This window comes from Panthera uncia, assembly GCF_023721935.1.
Source record: "Panthera uncia isolate 11264 chromosome A3 unlocalized genomic scaffold, Puncia_PCG_1.0 HiC_scaffold_12, whole genome shotgun sequence".
Taxonomy (NCBI): domain Eukaryota; kingdom Metazoa; phylum Chordata; class Mammalia; order Carnivora; family Felidae; genus Panthera; species Panthera uncia.
In genome coordinates this window covers 10601131-10621757 of record NW_026057579.1, presented here as the reverse complement: position 1 = coordinate 10621757, position 20627 = coordinate 10601131, and the positions used below count along the sequence as shown (strand labels likewise).

At 39.3% G+C, this 20627-nt stretch overlaps 2 protein-coding genes across 6 annotated transcripts in view; one reads left to right on the top strand and one right to left on the bottom strand.

Annotated features, from left to right (window-relative positions):
• Window positions 1-6: 6 nt before the first annotated feature.
• Window positions 7-12896, top strand: GPATCH11 (G-patch domain containing 11). Of its 2 annotated transcripts, none has more exons than XM_049651898.1 (9): window positions 7-82; window positions 4367-4438; window positions 4996-5222; window positions 6023-6064; window positions 6910-7030; window positions 7159-7249; window positions 8356-8472; window positions 9384-9465; window positions 10169-12896. In XM_049651898.1, the coding sequence occupies exons 2-9, from the start codon at window positions 4380-4382 to the stop codon at window positions 10222-10224; spliced, it is 795 nt and encodes a 264-aa protein (XP_049507855.1). In that variant the 5' UTR covers window positions 7-82; window positions 4367-4379; the 3' UTR covers window positions 10225-12896. The 2 variants fall into 2 exon arrangements, with proteins under 2 accessions (XP_049507855.1, XP_049507853.1); XM_049651896.1 differs by having other exon boundaries at window positions 7-145.
• Window positions 12897-15820: 2924 nt separating this feature from the next.
• The window catches only part of EIF2AK2 (eukaryotic translation initiation factor 2 alpha kinase 2), a 36573-nt gene continuing 31766 nt past the window's right edge, over window positions 15821-20627 (bottom strand). For all 4 annotated transcript variants that reach the window (XM_049651889.1, XM_049651890.1, XM_049651887.1 and 1 more), the window contains 2 exons: window positions 19799-19852; window positions 15821-19722 (listed from right to left, as the gene is read on the bottom strand). In XM_049651889.1, the coding sequence (XP_049507846.1) occupies window positions 19600-19722; window positions 19799-19852 (177 nt within the window). In that variant the 3' untranslated portion in view covers window positions 15821-19599. The remainder of the gene's footprint in view (window positions 19723-19798; window positions 19853-20627) is intronic.

The following is a 20627-nucleotide window of genomic DNA, read 5'->3' as shown; positions in this document are numbered from 1 at the left end:
CTGGCTCCTCCCGCCGCAGGTTTCCAATCGATTGCTCGCTAAGAAGCTCGGGTGGGAGCTGAGGCTCAGAAGTCCTGTGCAGGTGGGTGGGCGCATGCGCAGCGCGCGCTCTCACAAGCCGACCCGGGGCGAGTAGAGCTACCAGGTAAGGGGATGGGGACACCTGATAGAATGTAAAGGGCGGTGGTCTGTGCGCTGGTCGTGACTGACCTATCACACCATCACCCACATTCCTGCCTGTGACGCTTGCAGCTGGGCGGGACACGAGAAGGGAGAAATCAGCCGTCCCTAAGGGGGGGTTTGGGGACTGAGGCTTTTTGGTTACCTTTCTACTGTATGTCCAGCTAATTAGCCCTTCTCTCCACTTGGATGTATAATGGGATTCTCCGTGTGTCTGAAGCAGCGTTCTTGTTGCCACTGCCTCTGCCTGCTCTATGTCAAAAAAAACAAGCAAAAGACTTCACCCGAACCAAACCTACTACAGTCTAACCACTCTCAACTGGTAACTCCATTCTTCCAGGTTTTCGGGCCAAAAGCCTTAACATAATCGTTGACATCGCTCTTTCACACACCGCCTCCCATCCATCAGCCAGTCTCCTTAGCTCTACCTTTAAAATACGCTCAGGGGCGCCTGGGTGGCTCAGTTGGTTAAACGTCCGACTTCAGCTCAGGTCATGATCTCGTGGTTCGTGGGTTCGAGCCCCATGTCGGGCTCTGTGCTGACAGCTCAAAGCCTGGAGCCTGCTTCAGATTCTGTGTCTCCCTCTCTCTCTGCCCCTCCCCTGCTCTCTCTTTGTCTGTCTCTTTCTCTCGAAAATGAACAAACTTAAAAAAAATTTTTTAATATACGCAGAATCCGACCGCTTCTCACCACTTCCACTGCCGGTGGTCCACTTCCACTGGTGGTCCAAGCCACCGTCATGGTGGCTTTACAAAGTTTATCCTTATGCTTGATGCGAATGGATGATGCTGAAGTGTATCGTACCCACAAAGGGGGGTTTTTAAAAAGAACCTGGAACCCCTTAGGCACCCCCCACCCCCGCCCCATTCCTAAGACCAATGGATTACTTCTGTCCTATAAAAGTTGAAAAAGCCATGCTTTTATGCATGGAGACATGAATTAGCAGTTCTTGCATACTTTTTCAGTAAATAGGAAGATTCAAACTTCTATTATTAGATTAACAATCTAATGTTTTTATTAAACTATATTTACAGTAAATAGGACCTAGAACGATTTTGGAATTTAGTGATAGAAGTAGGAGCGGGAGATTTTGGAATTTAGTGATAGAAGTAGGAGCGGGAGTAGGTGGAGAGCTATTAGGGCATTTTCTCATGTAAATGATGGTTTAGTGCTTCTGATATGGTGTGTGTATTTGCCCCGTTGGGTTGTGATTAGTATATAAAGGGAATATAGGGCTGTAATAATAATGTGTGTGCCTACGAGGATAATAGTAATATTGGATCATGAGAATGAGGCTATTACTACAGATAGTTCTCCAACTAGATTAATTGTAGGGGGTAGGGCTAGATTTGCAAGGCTGGCTAGTAGTCATCAGGTGGCTATTAAGGGGAGGAGTGTTTGCAGACCTCATGCTAGGATTATTGTTTGGCTCTGTACTCGTTCATAGTTTGAGTTTGCAAGACAGAATAGTATTGATGATGTTAATCGGTGGGCAATTATTAGGGCTGTTGCTCCTAAATAGCTTCATGGTGTTTGGATAAGAACTGCGACAATAATTAGGGCTATATGGTCCTATACTTCTAAGAATTAACTAAATGTTTTGATTTATTGTTTTACGTTAGTTGAATTTATGGTTATTTGGGCTAGTTTTGGCTCAAGATGGCCAGTTTGATATGAAATCTTCTGGGTGTAAGCCAGATGCTTTGTTTAAGCTGCATCTCGTTTTATCCAAGCACACTTTCCAGTATGCTTACCTTGTTACGACTTGTCTCCTCTTGTGTTTTTTATAGTTTGAATAGATTGTCTTTGGGTTTTGTCACTTGAGGAGGGTGACAGGTAGTGTGTGCGTGCTTCGTGGCCCAATTCAATTGAGCTCTCTCTTCTCAATTTACTACTAAATCCTCCTTTGGTTCTTAATTTCATAAGGACTTTTCGTGGAAAAGTGTTCTAGGATAGAAAATGTAGCCCATTACTTCCCACCTCATAGGTTACAGCTTGACCTAACTTTTTTATGTTAAGATACTTGTGCTTACTTTTCTTCCTTTTTAGGGTTTGCTGAAGATAGCGGTATACAGACTGGATTAGCAAGGGGTGGTGAGGTATATTGGGATTCATCGATTATAGAACAGGCTCCTCTAGAGGGATATAAAATAAAGCACTGCAAAGTCATTTGAGTTTTAAGCTGTCGCTAGTTCTCTGGCAGACAGATTTGTTTAGTTAGCTATCTAAGTTTAGGGTTAAGCGTAGTGGGGGTATCTAATCCCAGTTTGGGTCTTAGCTATCGTGTGGTCAGAGGTGTTAAGTTACTTTCGTGCCATATTTTTATGTTAACTGTAGCTTTTTACAACTGAGTTAAAATTTAACTTTAGCGCAGGGTGGGGAGGGGTTCCTCTATAACACACTTTATGCTGTGGGTCTATTAATTGGGGTTAATTGTATGACCGCAGTGGCTGGCATGAAATTTACCAACCCTCATTTAATATGGCTTACCTGAACTTTCATTCATGGCTTAATTTTTATCGCTGCTGTGTCCTGTGGGGGTGTGGCTAAGCAAGGTGTCAGGCCTATCTTTGCCCATTTTTTCTATCTGGCTTCATTCTGCAAGTGGGATCTCTTCATATGGCCAGGAAGATGGCCCTTTGGAGCCCATCTTCACATACTCTCTGTTCAGAAACCCCAGTGAAGAGATCTCTTTTCCCCCATAAGACATGCTTATCTGACCTGGTTAAGTCATCATCACCTCCTCTGTTGCTGGGACATAGTGAACTATAATTGGCCATCTTGTGCCCAGGGAAGTATAGAAGACAGAGCTTGCCACCCTCCACTAGAACCCAGTGGAGGGCAGAGGGTTGGGTTCCCAAAGAAAAGGATGGTGGGTGGGCCAAAACAGCCTGTGTGTACTGCAGCAAATGACTGCCCTCTGTAACTGGCTTCTGGACCAGAAGCATTGATATCATCTGGGAGCCTATTAGAAATACAAAACTTCAAGCTCTAGCTCAGAATCAGACTCTGGATTTTAAGAAGATCCTGAAGCAATTCATATACATAATAAAGTTTGAGGTGTGCTTTTTTGGATAACTATTTTATCCCTGTAAGAGAAAATAATTACATGATTTTAACTATTTTGGATGGAAACTCTCCTCAAAAATGTCTCCATATAAGTGAGATGTTAAGTATACCAAGTTCCAAGTGGACAGCTTGAACATGGAGTGCTGTAGAGAGAGGCCTGGAAAGGTTAGGATGGGTTTCGTGAAGGAGGGGAGCTTAGGCCAAGGAGGAAGGAAATGTCTGTGTATATTCAGAGAACATGAGAAGCCCATGTGACTTGAATATGGAACCCTAAAGGAGTGTCAGGGGTGAGATTTTGAAGGATCCCTCCTGCTACAGTGTTAGAGTGACTAGTCCTCCAGGGCCTGCAGAGTAAAGTTTATTGAGGGATTGAAATAGATTAAATGACCTGACTTATGTTTTTTATAAAACCACTCTGGAGAGGCTGGCTCAGCAGGAAGAGCATGCAACACTTGATCTCAGGGTTGTGAGTTTGAGCCCCACTTTGGGTGTAAAGATTACTAAAAAAAAATAAACTTTAAACTTTTTTTAATGTTTATTTTATTTTTGAGAGAGAAAGAGAGAGAGTGCAAGTTGGGGAGGGGCAGAGAGAGGGAGACAGAGGATCTGAAGGAGAACTCAGGAACCATGAGATCATGACCTGAGCCAAAATTGGATGCGTAACCAACTGAGCCACCCAGGAGCCCCAAATAAACTTAAAAAAAAAAAAAAAAAAACCACTGCAGAGGGTGTAGGGGATGCACTGGAAGAGGAGAGGCCACACACAATGAAACTAATTAGGAAGCTGTTGTAATAGTTCGGGTGAGAAAGAAATGCCTGAACTGAAGCAATGGTCACAACTATAGGAAAAAAGCTTTTGAAGGATATTGTAGAGGAAGAATTGGCAGAGGGCTATACGAGGTGAGGAATGGGGAGATTGTAGCGACATTTATTTGAAAAAATTAGGGGCTAATGGAGGTTTGGAATGGAAGAGAACGAGTCGTTGGAGAGCTTCCCACAGAAAGATGTCAGAAGGCACTTGAATGTGTGGTAGAGCTCCAGAGAAAGGTTTATTTCCATTGTCGACCAAACAACAACAAAAAAAGGTGCTGTTACTTTATCCTCTTTGATTTGTAGATACTTTTGCCATATGAAGTTGAACATGGCGGAAGAAGAGGACTATATGTCTGATTCCTTCATTAATGTCCAGTAAGTAAATTTGCACACCTCATGTAGTGATATATATAAGACATTAATGTAGACTCGTAAGTGATGACATTGATTTTAAATGTGAGTTGAAAAGTCAGTTTTGTTGCTTTGTGGAAACACCTCCTACATTTCTGTACAAAAATACCAGGAGCCTTTTCTTCCCTTTTAATGCTAAACATTTGACTTCTGCCCTTGATTCTTGTTATTTTCCTCTTCCAAGCAAGTTTACACTTTTGCTTTATTTCATCTTACTGTCTCTTCTAGCTCGTATTCAGCTTTGCTCTTTATTATTTCCAACCTCCTGGAAAAATTAGTCTAAAATTACTGTTTCTTCAACTCTCTATTTTCTTCAGCTTCCTACAATCTGGCACCAGCTTTCATTATTTTTACTAAAATAGCCATTCTCAGAGGTCACTGATTATGTTCTAAGATCAATGAAAACAAAGGTGGTCATCGTGGTGGTGCTGAAATATTAAGTAGCGTCAGGTAAGTAAGTAGCAAAGTTACGAGAAAACTGCATGTCCTCGTCTAAAATAACCTTCTCCATTATTCTTCAGACAAGACATCAGACCAGGATTGCCAATGCTGAGGCAAATCCGAGAAGCTCGTCGAAAAGAAGAAAAGCAACAGGAAGCTAATTTGAAAAACAGACAGAAGAGTTTAAAAGAAGAAGAACAAGAAAGACGTGACATTGGATTGAAGAATGCACTAGGCTGTGAAAACAAAGGGTTTGCTTTGCTCCAAAAAATGGGATATAAAAGTGGTCAGGCCCTTGGCAAAAGTGGTAAGTTCCATCTGGACATAAGCAGGTGTTCCTAACCACCAAATGGTGCTCTATTGATGAGTGCCAGAGAGGACTCCTTATCCATCTACACAGAAAGTAAAGCAACATAGCTACTAGGTGAAACAAGCATATAGAGAACGGTGTCTTCCTACACCACTTTAGACAAGTGTGTGTCATCAAGAGCTACTTACCAGCCCCACTTCGCCTTCAAGGCACCAACAGCGGGGATGGACGAGGCTTACAACGGAGGCAGCAGCTAACAATGGTGATAAGAGAAGGGTTGAGAAGTACAACAGCCAAAGGACAGTGAAGCAACATTGAGGATGATGGCAGGACACCGCCCTGCTCGCTCTGTACCTGTGCCAGGTACCCCAGTGAGCGCGTGGTTGGAGAAGCTCCATTCTCACCTCCCTATTTAGGAAGGTGTAGAGGCCATATATTCATAGTAGATTCTGTAAGCCATTTTTCTTTTCTTCCTTATTATAATTGCTTTGATCTTCACCGAGCAAGGCTTTGCTTTCTCTGGAAGCTGCCACTTTCTTGGACATATATCAGTGTTTTCCCTTCCTAAAACCCTAACTTCAGATGGCATAGGAGGCTGTGGGTCAGTCTTACTGAGGAGTAGATATTTGAAGGCAAGGGAGGTGGTTGATTGTAGAGTATTCATGTTCAGATTTCAGTTTCAAATGGCATCGAAACTGGAAGGGATATGTATAGAACATTGCAAAGCTGTGTACTACGCTCACCTGTAGTTTGAAGAAGTTCTAAAGTCATGTGTGTGTTTTGTTCTCTTTTCTTAGGAGGTGGTATTGTTGAACCAATTCCTCTCAACGTCAAAACAGGTATATAATTATTTCTGAGCATATTTACCAGTAATAATAACTTATGCTTAGATCTAGCACATAAACTTGCATACTAAATGGGTTTTTTTGTGGTAGCACTGTTACAGTTCTTATCCTAGGAAGCCCCCAGTAAAATATTTCTTAGTTAAACTTCTCAATATTTTAAACTAAAAGTAACAGTTTGAGTATAAAATAAAATTTAAATCCTAAAAATATGGGGGGAAATCATAACCATTAAAAATGCAAAGCTATTTTTTGCCCATTGAAATGTGCTAAGGGGTGCCTTGGTGGCTCAGTCAGTTTAGCGTTTGAGTCTTGATTTCAACTCAGGTCATGATCTCACAGGTTGTGAGTTTGAGCCCCGTGTCAGGCTTCCCACTAACAGTGCAGGGTCTGCCTAGGATTCTTTCTCTCTCCCTCTCTTCCCTGCTTGTGCTATGTCTCTAAATAAATAAACATTTAAAAAAAAAAAAAAGGAATGTACTGAAAGTATTCTGAGACAGACTTATCCATTCAATGTTTTTCTTAAGATTTTGGATGAATTAAGGAGAAAAATACATATTTTATTTGGTTATTATATTTATATGGAAGTATGATAGTTGATACTGTTTTCCCAATTTAAGGAATTTTGTATTGTGTGACTATTTCATTAAATCAGACTAATGATCTTTGTAAAACTCAAATTGTGTGTTTGGGTTTAGGAAAAAAAATCTCCAGTGTTTTCATGTCGAATGATTTCGAGTGATTGTACTCAAATCAGAATTGTGTGTAATTTGTACCTGGTTAGAGGTCATGTTATGAAGTGTGAAGTCATCAGGTTCTAAAGCAGTTTGCTGTTTGAACAGGGAAAAGTGGCATCGGTCATGAGGCATTACTGAAGCGGAAAGCAGAGGAAAAACTAGAAAACTATAGAAGAAAGATCCACGTGAAAACCCAAGCCGAAGAAAAAGCCGCAGAGCAGTTTCGGTAACACTTGGTATTTGAGCTATTTTGGGTTTTACCCCGTGTTTATTGTGATGTTTTCTGGTAGTTGGGCATTTAAATGGATAAAGGGAGGGCAGACTCTCGGTAGACTATTGTTTTCTTTCGATTAGACTGCGATTGAAACATAAGCAGGATGAAGTGAAGCTGGAAGGGGACCTTAGAAGAAGCCAGCGAGCCTGCCAGCAGTTGGATACTCAGAAGGCAAGCCTTTCACCTGTGTTCCGTTTGGAGAGGTTTTTCGGTGCCCAGTGTGATTTGCCATGTAATTAGGAAAAAAGAAAGAAAAGAAACTCCAGGCCTGTGGTATCTAGCCCGCTACCTGTTAAAGCTTTCATTTAACATGCAGGGCTGATCTTTGATGGTTGACACTCATGACGATGACCTGGTCGCTGCAGGAACCGGAGTAGTCTGAATCACCCAATAAGGCTCAAATAACATTTTTATATTTAATCGTTCTCTGCTTATTTGGATAGTGGAGACTCAGAGCTAGTGTGTGTGTGGAAATTCTGTCCACCAGAATATTTGATGAATAGCCTATTTTTAGTCCATCTTCAGTACCTCTTGTGTCCCTAACTAGCAAAGTCATGGTAGATTACTATATATTTTGGCTGTTTTTAAAATTCTGTTTTTGGTTTTATTTTTATTTCATTTTCAATTTTTTTATTTTGATCTTTCCATTAGAATAAAATGACTTCAATTAAAGTCTCTGAAACATTTCCCTTGTATGTAAATAGATCTCTGGAAGCAATCTCTCACTTTTCTGTATTCCCATAGCACTTGATTTTGCGTCTGTCATGACACTTTCCTAGCTGATGTGTACTTTGTGTGTGTGTGTGTGTGTGTGTGTGTGTGTGTGTGTGTGCTCTACAAGTAAATCTCGCGAGATCTAAAACCAAATCTCATGAGATTTTTTTTTTTTTTTAATTCAAGTTAATTAACATACAGTGTAGTCTTGGCTTCAGGAGTAGAACCCAATGATTCATCTCTTACATATGACACCCAGTGCTCATCCCAACAAGTGCCCTCCTTCATGCCCATCCCCTCACCTACATCCCTCTTATGTGTGTTATTTTATTCCCATTAAGATATGTATACCCATGGCTTATTTCCCTAATAGACTGGCAGCCACTGGGGGACAATACTTGAACTGAGTCTTCATCCCTATGGTTCATACAGCCCAGGGCTTTACTCTTGAAGCAGCAATCAGTAAATATTTCATTGAAAGAAAGAATCCATGTCGATATGAACGTACTTGTGATAGTCTTCTGGTTAGCTGCGTTTAATTGGGAATAATTCTTTATTTTCAGAATATTCAGGTTCCTAGGGAATCATGGTACTGGTTGGGGCTTGAAGAGGAAACCGAGGAAGAGGAAGAGGAAGAAAAAGAACACGATGAAGATGAATATAAGAGTGAAGACTTGAGTGTATGTTTCGGTACCAGTTCCTCGAGCAGGGTGTCTTAAGTGTATGCCTTGGTACCATTCACATTTTGAGCCGGCTAATTATTTGTTGGGGCACACTGTTCTAACAGCATCCCTGGCCTCCACCCACCAGGTGCCTGTTGCACTTCCCCCTTGTGACAACCAAAAATATCTCCAGACATTGCTAAATTTCCCCGAGGGGAAAAATCACCTCTAGTTGAGAACTACTATATCATAGGGTTATTTTATTGACCCCAAACCGTTATATAATTTCTTCCTTTAGCTTCGGTGTACACTCTCAGCTTCAGTTTGGATGACAGATGAGCCACAAATATAAATTATCTTAATTTCTACTTTGTTGCCTGTTAAACCTCAGGAAGTGATTCTAATGAATACCCCTCTCCTGCACCCATAAACAAAGCAAAAAAACACAGCTCAAAGGAAGTGGAAATTATTCAAGAAAGGAATCCCATTTCTGTGTTTTTTTGTGTATAAGAATTTTATAGGAAGCATTTGCAATTTGAAAAAGCAGTGTTCCACTTAACTGGGAGACCATTGATGAGAACTTTAATGACAAAGGGAGGCAGTGTTCACTCTCATTCCATCTGGGGAGGTAGTTTCTTTGAAGTAGAGGGAGGTTTTTAAAGGATCCTGATTAAAATAAGAGCCAGCCCAAATGTATTTTCCAAATGTTAACAAGTGGTCTCTTTGTGTCTGTCAAACATGTGAAAATATCAGGGTGGCTGGTAAACTGGGACATGTTCTAATATATTCTTCCCTTGATACCTATCCTACATGGTTAAGAGAGTAGCAGAAGATTTATAGCCTTGGGCTAATTTGGCAGGATCCAAGAGACCAGAATACCAAGATTATGTTCAATTTGAACTATTAATGTGCCTGTGTCCTACATGTAGGTACTGGAAAAATTACAAATATTGACTGGTTATTTAAGAGAAGAACATCTGTATTGCATTTGGTGTGGAACAGCCTATGAAGGTAAGAGGATACTTTGCACTTTTTAAAAATATTGAATACAAATGCTCTTTGATTTTTTAACTTTGATTTTGTGTGTGTGTGTGTGTGGCGTGTGTACATGTGTGTAAGTCACATCTCCCATAGACAATGGAAATTTCTTATTCCATCCAAATGGCAGTGTGGGGTCAATGTCTTAAAGCAGTGGTACATATAGAAATAATCGAGGCCTTTTCAGAAACTAAATGTGCAGAAGGGAATTTTTCAGTTCTCTATTTCAAAAGGAAGAATTTTTTAGTTACTTGAGGATGAATTTTTTTTCATGCTTTATTTTTAAAGATTCTTTCTTCAGCTGCATTAACTTGCAAGATATTTCAGATTTTTAGAATTAGCTTTTATGTAGATAGAATATTGTTTCAGAATACTGAAATCCACTCCATTTTTTTTTTTTTTTATTATAAGGAAAGAAATGGGTTTAAAATTTGCCAGATACCTTATAGGGTCAAGCACTTTCCCTTCTAACACATTCTCCCCAAGTTGGCCCTGTTAACTTGAATTTAAGGACTTTACACTTGGCAGTAAAGAATTGTTGGTTATGGTTGTATCTTTTCCCAGTTTAGCTCAGTAAGTAGCAAACACAGCTACAAAACATGTTATGTTGAACTAATTTTCTAGAGTAGTTTACTATACTAGTATTAATCTTTTATTTTCCTCACATAAATTACAGATAAAGAAGACCTCTCTTCAAATTGCCCAGGACCAACTTCTGCAGATCATGACTAAGATTATTCTCAATAAAGTAGAAACTTGGAAAATGTTACTGTTTTCTAAAAATAAACAATTGAGCAGTTAGAATTCCCAAATTATGCCAGTTAAAGAAAGAGGGCCTTTTTATATGTTTTGTTCTTTTTGTGATTTTAGAAGCACTTTGTACTTTATAGTTGTTCATTGATTTCAAAAAAAAAAAAATAACAATGCTGTTTCAGAACGCAAGTGTTATAGACATGGGCAAACACAATTTGTGACTCTGTTGTGATGCTATGGGGCTCAAGGACACCAACAGGTAACTCCCTCATTCCTCTCTTCACTTTGGAACAAAGTGAGAAGTAAGACATGGGAGTCAGAGAGAGATTAACATGTCAGCTTTATTATAAGTGACGTTGAGATAGAGAGCAAGGTTGACTTGTTCTCCTATTAGGCTCCCTAAAATATCTCCCTGACTGGACACAACTACAGACCTCTGCCTTGCCGGGGATGGAGCCTACCTTTGCCTTCTGAGAGCATTTAGCTTTCAAGGAGAGAGGACCCACCAGGGGCGGGGCCACACATGCTAAGTTCCTTCTCCCAAAATCACATCTCAGATAAGACACTTCTCTGTGGAGAGGGAATGAACGACGGTTCACAGAGCTTGCTCCCATACTTCTCTCTCCCAAGGCGCAAGAAAAAGTCCCTTCCCTCCATGCAGATAGGAGGAAGGAAAAGCATTCCCCTCAATACGACTGATGTCAGGCGATGTTCCATTAACACTACTTCATTCTAGCCAATTTCAGAAACAAAATAATTATGATACTTGTGGGAAAATCATGAGTTTTCATGACAGTGTGTATATCCACTATAAGTGAAGATTGCAAATTTTAGCTAAAGAAACTTTAGAATTGGAAGTAATCTTAACTATCAGGTTATCCAAGTACTTCCTAAATTTGGGAGCCCTTGGACAACATTCCCAGCAGTTTGCAATCTAACCTCTGCCTTTATTTCTCCAGCCACAGAGAGCTCACTGCCTTAAAATGGATTGTTCCATTGCTGGGTAGCTATAAGTGATTTTTAAAGTTTTTTTTCTAAAATCTGCTTCTCTATAATGTCACCACATATAGCTAAGGACATACCATGTAGCACACCTCTAGATATCTTCAGACAAAATTGGGCATCAAAAATCATGAACTTTTTTTAAAGTTCACAAGCTCAGGTACCACCCCTAGTGATTTTGATTCGGCTAGTCTAGGGTAGTTTCTAGATATCTGTATTTGTATAAAGTGCTAAGAATACATCTGATAAGCACCTGTGTGTTAGGACTAGTGCTACAGGTTAAATACAGAGCACTGTTACATTCTTGGGGATCCAGTTTTATAGCTAACCTCTCTCTCAGTACCACTGAGCAAGAGATCAGCCTCTTTTATTAGAAACAGTATACACAAGAACAGAGCAAAAGCATAACCTGTATTTGCATAAGTTAAGATAATCAATAGCACAACTTGTATCAGCCTTTGCCCTAATATAACCTAATTCATTTGTTGTCAAGTTTAGCTTGGGGAGCTTTAAAAATGATAATACAAGGGGTGCCTGGGTGGCTCAGTCGGTTAAGTGACTCTTCATCATCACAATTTCGTGAGTTGAAGCCCCACATCAGGCTCTGCGCTGACAGTTTCCCATCGGCAGAGGTTCTGATGTAATTGGTCACTGTGGCCTGAGCGTGACCACCTTTGACTCTGAGATGCAGCAAAACTTGAGAATCACTACACTAGTTAACTTCTGGGTGGGCCTCAGTTCTTCTTCATTTCATCCAGAAAATGAAGCATTATTTTTATGAATATAAACACACATATAAAATACTAGAGCTTATACTGTTGTATAATAGTATTAAATATTTACTTTTTCACTTAACAATAAAATTGTATTAGTAGCTGAAACAAAGGAGTTCATCTTTCCTGGGAATTACAGTCAGATACTCTCCCGTCATTTCAGCCAGTATACTGACATCCATGCAGTCATTCCCAAAGCCATGTGGGTTGTTTCAGATGGAATGGAGTTAGTCACCAGCTTCCATTTCTACTACTGTGGGGACAACCATCCACCTGCCTAATGGCCAAGAATATTTTTAATACGTTCATGCTCAGAATACGGGAATAACTTTGATAGAATCCATGACTCCACCAGATTTGTGGTTCACATTTCCAGGTCAAGGCTTAAAACTAGGCTTACCTTGGAGAGTGGGAAACATTCCTTATTCTTATCCATTGACAATTAAAAATACAGGCTTCCAGGGCGCCTGCGTGGCTCAGTCAGTTAAGCGTCCAACTATTGATTTTGGCTCAGGTCATCATGAAATGGAGCCCTGCATCTGGCTCTGCACTGACATCACAGAGCCTGCTTGGGATTCTCTCTCCCTCTCTCTCTGTTCCTCCCTGCTTGTACTTTCTTTTCCTCTCAAAAATACATAATAAACTTAAAAAAAAAAAATACATGGGGCGCCTGGGTGGCGCAGTCGGTTAAGCGTCCGACTTCAGCCAGGTCACGATCTCACGGTCCGTGAGTTCGAGCCCCGCGTCAGGCTCTGGGCTGATGGCTCGGAGCCTGGAGCCTGTTTCCGATTCTGTGTCTCCCTCTCTCTCTGCCCCTCCCCCGTTCATGCTATGTCTCTCTCTGTCCCAAAAATAAATTAAAAAAAAAAAAAATACAGGCTTCCAATATGAGTAAAAAATTATTTTTATTAACATAAGCCTTTACTGATTTCAAAACTAGACAATAATGAAAACCAAGGTAAGCAAAACATTAGAATTTTTAAATTTGCTTTAGGGAATTTGAATTTGCTTCAGTGAAATTTATGTAAAATTTGAAACATAATATGTCGTGTTGTCATTTACTTTTATTTATATTGTGCTTTGTTTCCTTTTCTTTTTTTTTTTTTGAGTGCTTTGTTTATTTTCAAAGTCCAATCTATAATTTCTAAAGTCTTTCATTTTCCTAAAATATAAATCCAAAATACTGGAGCTTCTACAATTCAAAATGAATAGACTTTAATATACAAAATTTGTTTCCCTTAAATACCTTTTTTTAGTGTTATTTGCCATTTAACTGTTGAAATTTGAAAGTGAACATTATTATTTAGTATTAGACACATTTTGTAGGATCAAGCGTATGAAATCCTTAATACTTTTATTTCCCACCGATTCAAAAGCACTTACAGAGTTCCTGCTTTATGCAGGTCAGTAGGCTCACTGCCTTGGGGTAAACAAAAATGAGAGAGCCTGTCCCTGCTTTAAATTCATCGAAAGAGCCACACAAGAAAAACCGAGCTCCCAAGGCAAATTGGTAAGCATAATACTGAGGCACTGGACAAGAGCAGAACTAGGAAACAGTTCCATTCTGGGTGGGGGACAGTGGAACATGATGAAGTCACACTGAATTTGATTCTGAGTGTCATTTCAATACGTGAAGTTATGAGGAAAGGGTTACAATATAACCCAGCACTTTCACTCCCAGTATTTACCCAAGAGAAATGAAAACATACATCCACATAAAACTTGCACATGAATATTCATAGTAGCATTGTTCATAATAGCAGGAAAGTGGAAACAACCCAAATGTCCATCAACCGATGAATGGATAAATAAATTGTGATAGAGCCATAGAATTGATTATTAGTTGGCCATAAAAAGGAAGGAGGTCCTGATCCATGCCACAACATGGATGAACCTCAAAACCATTCTGCTAAATGGAAAAGACCACATATTGTATGATTCCATTTAAATGAAAGTCCAGATTGGGCAAAAAATCTCTTTGGGATTCTCTCTGTCTCTCTCTGTCTCTGCCCTCCTCTGTGCACTCTCTCTCTTTCTAAAAAAAAAGAAAAAAAATTTAAAGATTAAAAAGATAACATCGTGGTGATGGTTGCACTCTCAACATACATGACGTCACTGAAATGTATAGTTTAAATGGGTGAAATGTATGGTATGTATTCCATCTCAGTAAAATTGTTATTAAAAAAAGAAGGAGATTTTAGGTAGAAACCATAGTTGAGAGCCACTGAGTGCAAAACCTTATTCAGGTAACACAGCTGACCTGTGTGGCAGGAGCTTAGTCAAGTAAGTCAGTGAACATGGGTCATGGAGTGGGAACCTCCAGAGGAACGTGGCCCTGCCAACACCTCGACTTTAGCCCAGTGAAACTCACTTCAGGCTTCTGGCCTCCAGAAGTGTAAGAGAATAAATGAGTGTTGTTTTGAGCCCCCAAGTGTGTGGTAGTTTTTCAAAGCAGCCATAGAAAACTAATACAGGTCTCAACCCCTGAAGAGTCACACATATTTGAGAGGTATTTGCCTCACAGTTTTATCTCTTCTACTGTTTTTAGTCAGAGTTTAAACCAATAGTGAGAACACTGTACATCTATCAACTGTAGTCCCTTCATCTGAGACTGTTCTGAGGACATACAGGATTGGGACAGGCCATAGTTACAGATAGAGAATCACACAGACGTCAAGGACAGGGTTGACATTTAGATATAAAGAGTAAATACCTAAATGGAGTGTTTGCCATACTTTGTTCCTTGGTCTGCCTTCCTCTGCATAATCTCCCCTGGATTCAAAGTTGAGCCTCAGGGGTTACTTCCAGATAACATACACATCACTCTGTGTATGAATCCATCCTCTCTCTCATGTGTTTTCTACGGTCTGCTCGACCTCCTCACCTCACTATTCTGGCAGCAACACAAACAGCATCTCCAAGTGAGAGCTAACATTTTACACCCCATACGTGCTGCCCTCATCACGTGGACAGATGTGCGGTGGCCTTCCTATTGGCTTAAATCCTAACGAAAAATTGTATAATAGATAAAAGTGTGAGACAAAATATCTCTCAAATATGTGTGCCTCTTTGGGGGTTAATCCGATTGAAGCCTACATCCTAATCCGGCTACTCACCTTCAAACAAACCTGGAGGTAATCTCTGGCGGTACTTTCTCCTTAATCCTCACAACTAGTCACTGACTCCTCTTGGTTCTGTCCCCAGTATCTTTCAGGCCGTCTTAGCCTCTCAGCCTTCTGGTCTTTCAAATACAGTCTCCTCCTGCTCCAACCCATTCTAAACACAACTGTTTCAAAGAGCTGGCTGGGTCATACCGCTGCTCAAAAAATGAAAGCCTTATTTGTTGCCTTTGGGGGTTACCAGGGCACCAACTCATTCTAAAATATTTATTCCATCTATTCCATTCTGCTTTAAAGAAAGTTCTTTATAGAATAACCACAGATGATAAAGATTACAGAATCCAAAAATCTCTGTTTTGCAACCCCTAATGAAATAATGGATCCAAACAACAATCTCCAACCATTAGGTGGAAGATTGGAAAGAAACTTTATAGTAGATTATACCACCAGAACCCACGGATCAATCTTAAGATCACTGAAAATGAAACAACCAAACATTATGTTACTCCTGAAGAGATGTCAAGGAAAGTATACAGCATCATCTATGCAGTATTCTTGGGGGAAAAAACTTGAACCAGAATCAAGTCAAGCTTCTAGTCCTAACTAGACACCATGGGGATACCATCAGTCAAGTCCTGAATGAAGGAAATTCCACAGGATATATGATCTAGTTCCTTCCTCAAATAAATGGCAAGAGGAAAGAAATTTAAAACAGGGGTAAATGTTACAAAGCAAAAGAGACATCAGCTAAATGCAATGTTGGATCCTGATTTAAACAACTGGCCAAAATATATTTTTGTGAAGAAAACTGAATACAGACTGGTTACTATACAACCATCAAGGAAATATTAATTTTGTGGAATGACAATGTATCATGGCTTTGTTAAAATTCAAGAGATCTTATGTCAGAAATACATTTTTAAGTATTTACAAGTGAAATGATACAAGGACTGAGATTTGCTTTAAAATACTCCAGTAGAAGAAAATTTAAAAAAGGAAGGGGGGTTGGGACACCTGTGTGGCTCAGTTGGTTAAGCATCTGACTCTTGATTTTGGTTCAGGTCACCTCACAGTTCATGAGATCGAGCCCCATGTCTGGCTCTGCACTGACAGTGCACAGCTGCTTGGGAGTCTCTCGCTACCTTTCTCTTTGCCCCTGCCCTGCTTGTACAAGCTAGCTCATTCTCTCTTTCAAAATAAATGATTAAACATTAAAAAAAAAGGAAGGAGGTATATATAACAAAGAAGGCATAATGTTGATATTTGAATGAATGAATGAAACATAGAGTTTCATTATTCTGTTTTTGTGTATGCTTTAACATAAAATTTATTAAATTAAATATGAATAATATTAGAATCATTCAATATTCCATAATATCCCATAATGAAATATTCCACAATGAATTCCAATATTCCATAATGAAAAGTTAACATGCCAGGAACCTCAAGTTATGGTGGACACTCCAGTAGGGAATGGATGTTGTGAGTTTGTTTCTAGTGAGGGTCCTGGATAATTTGAGTCTTGGAGAAGCTGGTATTTAGACTTCTAAACATTTCATCTCAGATACATATGCACGTGCACGTATATATGTGTGTATACATATATATCTTCACACATGTCTGGCTTTACGGCTGTGGAAACTATGCAGCTGTACAAAGCTCCATATTCAAGAAGTGACCCATGCTTAATTACTGAACAAAGTCCCCATGTGTTCATTTCACTGGGTCCCAAATTATGTAGCTGCCCATACACACACACTTATCTATGTATATGTGTATATATAAAAGCTAAATCACATATGTGCATAAATAACTTTATCTTCCTCCTGGATTTATCAGTGATTCAGTGGTTAACATTTTGCCCCATTTGCTTTTTCTCCCTTCACATACATAGTGATTTTCACTAAACATTTGAAAGTTGTCCCTATCATGCCACTTCACCCCTAAATATTTCCTCATGCACTGCCTAAGAATAAGACCTCTTCCTGCATGACTGCAATATCATTATCACACCTAAGAAAGTTAAAAATTATTCTATAATGCCATCTAATATGCAGTCCATACCCAAATGTTAACTGTCCCCAAAACGTCTTTTATAATTTGATGGTTTTTTTTTTTAATGTTTATTTATTTTTGAGAGACAGAGAGGGAGTGTGAGTGGGGGAGGGACAGAGAGAGAGGGAGACACAGAATCTGAAGCAGGGTCCAGGCTCTGAGCTGTCAGCACAGAGCCCGATGCAGGGCTTGAACTCATGGACCATGAGAACATGACCTGAGCCAAAGTCAGACGCTCAACCCACTGAGCCACCCAGGCGCTCCAGGCTTTTTTTTTTTTTTATCTCTTTTTTTTTTTTTTTTTAACATCCAAGATACAATCAAGGTTCAAGTATCACATTTGGTCGTTATACCTCTCTAGTCTCTATTTAGAATACTTCCTCTACTTTTTTGTGTGTGATATTGACTTTCTGAGAAGCCCAAGGTAATTACCTTATAGAATGACTTAATTCAGGATTTGTCTAATAATTTCTTCATGATTGAGTTCCAGTTAAATGCTTTGGCAAGAAAACTAAATAGGTGATAGTACATAACTCTTACATCAGGAGAGGCATAATATTAGGTAGTCAGTCCCACCTTCAGTGATGTTGATTTAATCACATGGTTATTAAGGAGACCAGGAGGTCTTTCCATTGTAAAGGTACATGTAAAGGTACATTTCCCTTTCCCCCTTGTAACTGATATATCATCTGTGGGATTATATTTAAATCCTTTGAAGATCTTGTTCCCCAACACCTTTTCAACCAATGGTTTTACCCTCCATTGATAAACCTTGCCTTGATCAAATACTGCATGGAGAGTTGAAAACCATATTAACTGCTTTCAATAACTTTTTAGAAATAGCTATAGCCTTTGTAAAAGCCTTTCTCTGTGACTTTTCTGCCTAGCCTAAACTTGGCTCACTTTAAAAACTGTAAAATTATATGACAGGTTTTTTCCCTCAGGTTTTTTCCCAAGATGTCACCCAAATTATCTTCTGGTATTCTCTCCAGCAATTCAGGGAAACAAAGTATACCCAACATTCTTAGGTATATCTTTTCCAGAACTCAAGCCATGGCTCTTGTCCAGACTCCTGCCCATATTTCCTCCTCACTACTTGTCTAAATCCCTAGCCTACTTAGAAGTCTCACTGGAATGCCACTTCTAAGCCATATGCCATGATACCTCAGTAGAAAGTGATCTCCTGGAAACTTCTCCAGACCGATTCTTCTCTGTGCTTACCTACTACCTTCTAGCACAGTTATCTCTTTAAAGTGTTTGTTCTAATAGATACAAAATGTATTTAAGATAAAAAGAGTACACAGTAAACAGTAGTGAATGCAACATCTGGTTTAAGACAAAAAAAGTGAGGAGTGCCTGGGTGACTCAGTCATGATGCTTAAGCATCCAACTCTTGACTTTGGCTCAGGTCATGATCTCGTGTCTCAAGAGTTCGAGCCCCACATCTGGCTCCATGCTGTAAGTGTAGAGCCTGCTTGGAATTCTCTCTCTCCTCTCTCTCTCTCCAAAGTAAATAAATAAATAAACTTAAAACAAAGTGAACTGTTATCTTTGAAGTTTACTTCCCCTATCACACCACTTCCATCCCTCCTCAGAAAACCACCATCAAAATGTAGAATTTCTTATTCTTTTCTTTCCCTTTATTGTTTTACCACATTTGTTTGGATTTCTAAACAAAGTATTTCATTTAGCGGGGTCTGCAACTTTATATAAATAGAATCATTCTGTATATGTTTTCTGTAACTGGCTTTGTTGGCTTAACATTATGTTCCTCAGAGATGTATCATGTTACTGCACTTAGCTATATAATTCGTTCATTTTCACTGCTATATAGTATTACAGTGTATGGAAAAATACAGTTTATCCATTCTTCTTGTGATGCACATTGTTTTTTGTTCTTTTGGCTGTTATGAACAAGGTTTCTATGAACATTCTGGTAGGCAAGCATGTAGGAACCAAATTGATGGCTTTGAGGGTATATACACCTTCAACTTTACCAGATCATACCAAATTGTTTTCCAAAGTGATTGTATATCACTTATCTTCTTATGAGTACCATATTTCTCTAAATTAGCTATTTCAAACAGTGAGATATCTCATATATTTTTGGCCTAGAAACAGTTGACATTTAATGAATATTAATTGATTTGCTAATATTTTAAAAATTTGAGAGATATTCTCCCCTATGTTTATAATAAGAAGATAAGCTCAGGAAAAGAAAAGTGTCTGAATGTTTTTGAAGTAAAAAAAAAAAAAAAAAAAGATTCAAACCTTCTTAAAATTTAGTGAAAAATTAAGAGGAAAATAAAAATAGAAGGTAAATACCCAATAGGTGTCCCTAGAAGATTTTAGACAGTTATAGAAAAATTGAATATCCAAGGCAGGATACTTTTTTTAGAAGAGCTCTAACATGTGCTTCGTTTCTTATTCTCTTTTACATTCCTCCACTCCTTCAAAGTCTCCAGTATTTCAGATGCATGAGGCCGTTTCGCGGGTTCGGGTGACAGTAATTTTTGCAGAAGAATTTTCTGTAATGATAGTGAGTCAATACTAATAAATAGAACACTGAAATGAATAAAAGTCTGATTATTTTCAAGTACTTACTTCTCTGCCATCAAATACATCTGAGAACTTGCCGTCCCTTAGCTCTTTAAAAATCTGAAAATAAAACACACACACACACACACACACACACACATATATATATTATATATATATATATATATATATTCATGAGGAAGTTATTCACTCAGGAGGAAAACCAAACTTGCTTCTTGGCCCAGAGGCAAGAGGACTCTCCTCTCCCACCTTTCCCCATCCTTAACATCAACATGTTGAAGTGCTAAGAGCGTCATCTGCATTACTTCCCTTCATCCTTTTTGGCATCCTACGTGCTAGGTATTTTCATTATCCCTGCTGTCCAGGGAAGGCTGTTGGCTCCAGCAAGTCCGTTTACTGAGCTTCAGACCAAGATATCCCTCCGGTTGCCTAATACGTTTAGCAGTTCCCCACTGCCCCCATAAGAAAGTCCATAATCTTGCCTTAATTTAGTCCCAACACATCTCTCCAGTGTGCCAACCATCCCTTCCTTGTCACTTACTACTCCAAGAAAAATGATTCTGTCTGCTAGTCCCACCCTCTGCACAAGGAAGGCTGGAATGATCTTTCTTCTATTTTGGACTATTAGAAGCCAACCAATCCTTCAAAGCCCAACTTAAATACCCCATGAAACCTAAATCCCTACAGCTAGAAAGATCTGTGTCCTGTTTCCCCAAGACTTCATGTCTTTTCCCAAAAACATGTAGAGCATTCTCTTATAGTATCTTCCCTTCTAAAATAAAAGCTCCATGAGAACGAGGCTTATTCACATTTAAAACCCTGTAGCACTTAGCACAGTGTCTTAGGCAAAGCAGGCAATCAATAAAATTTTACT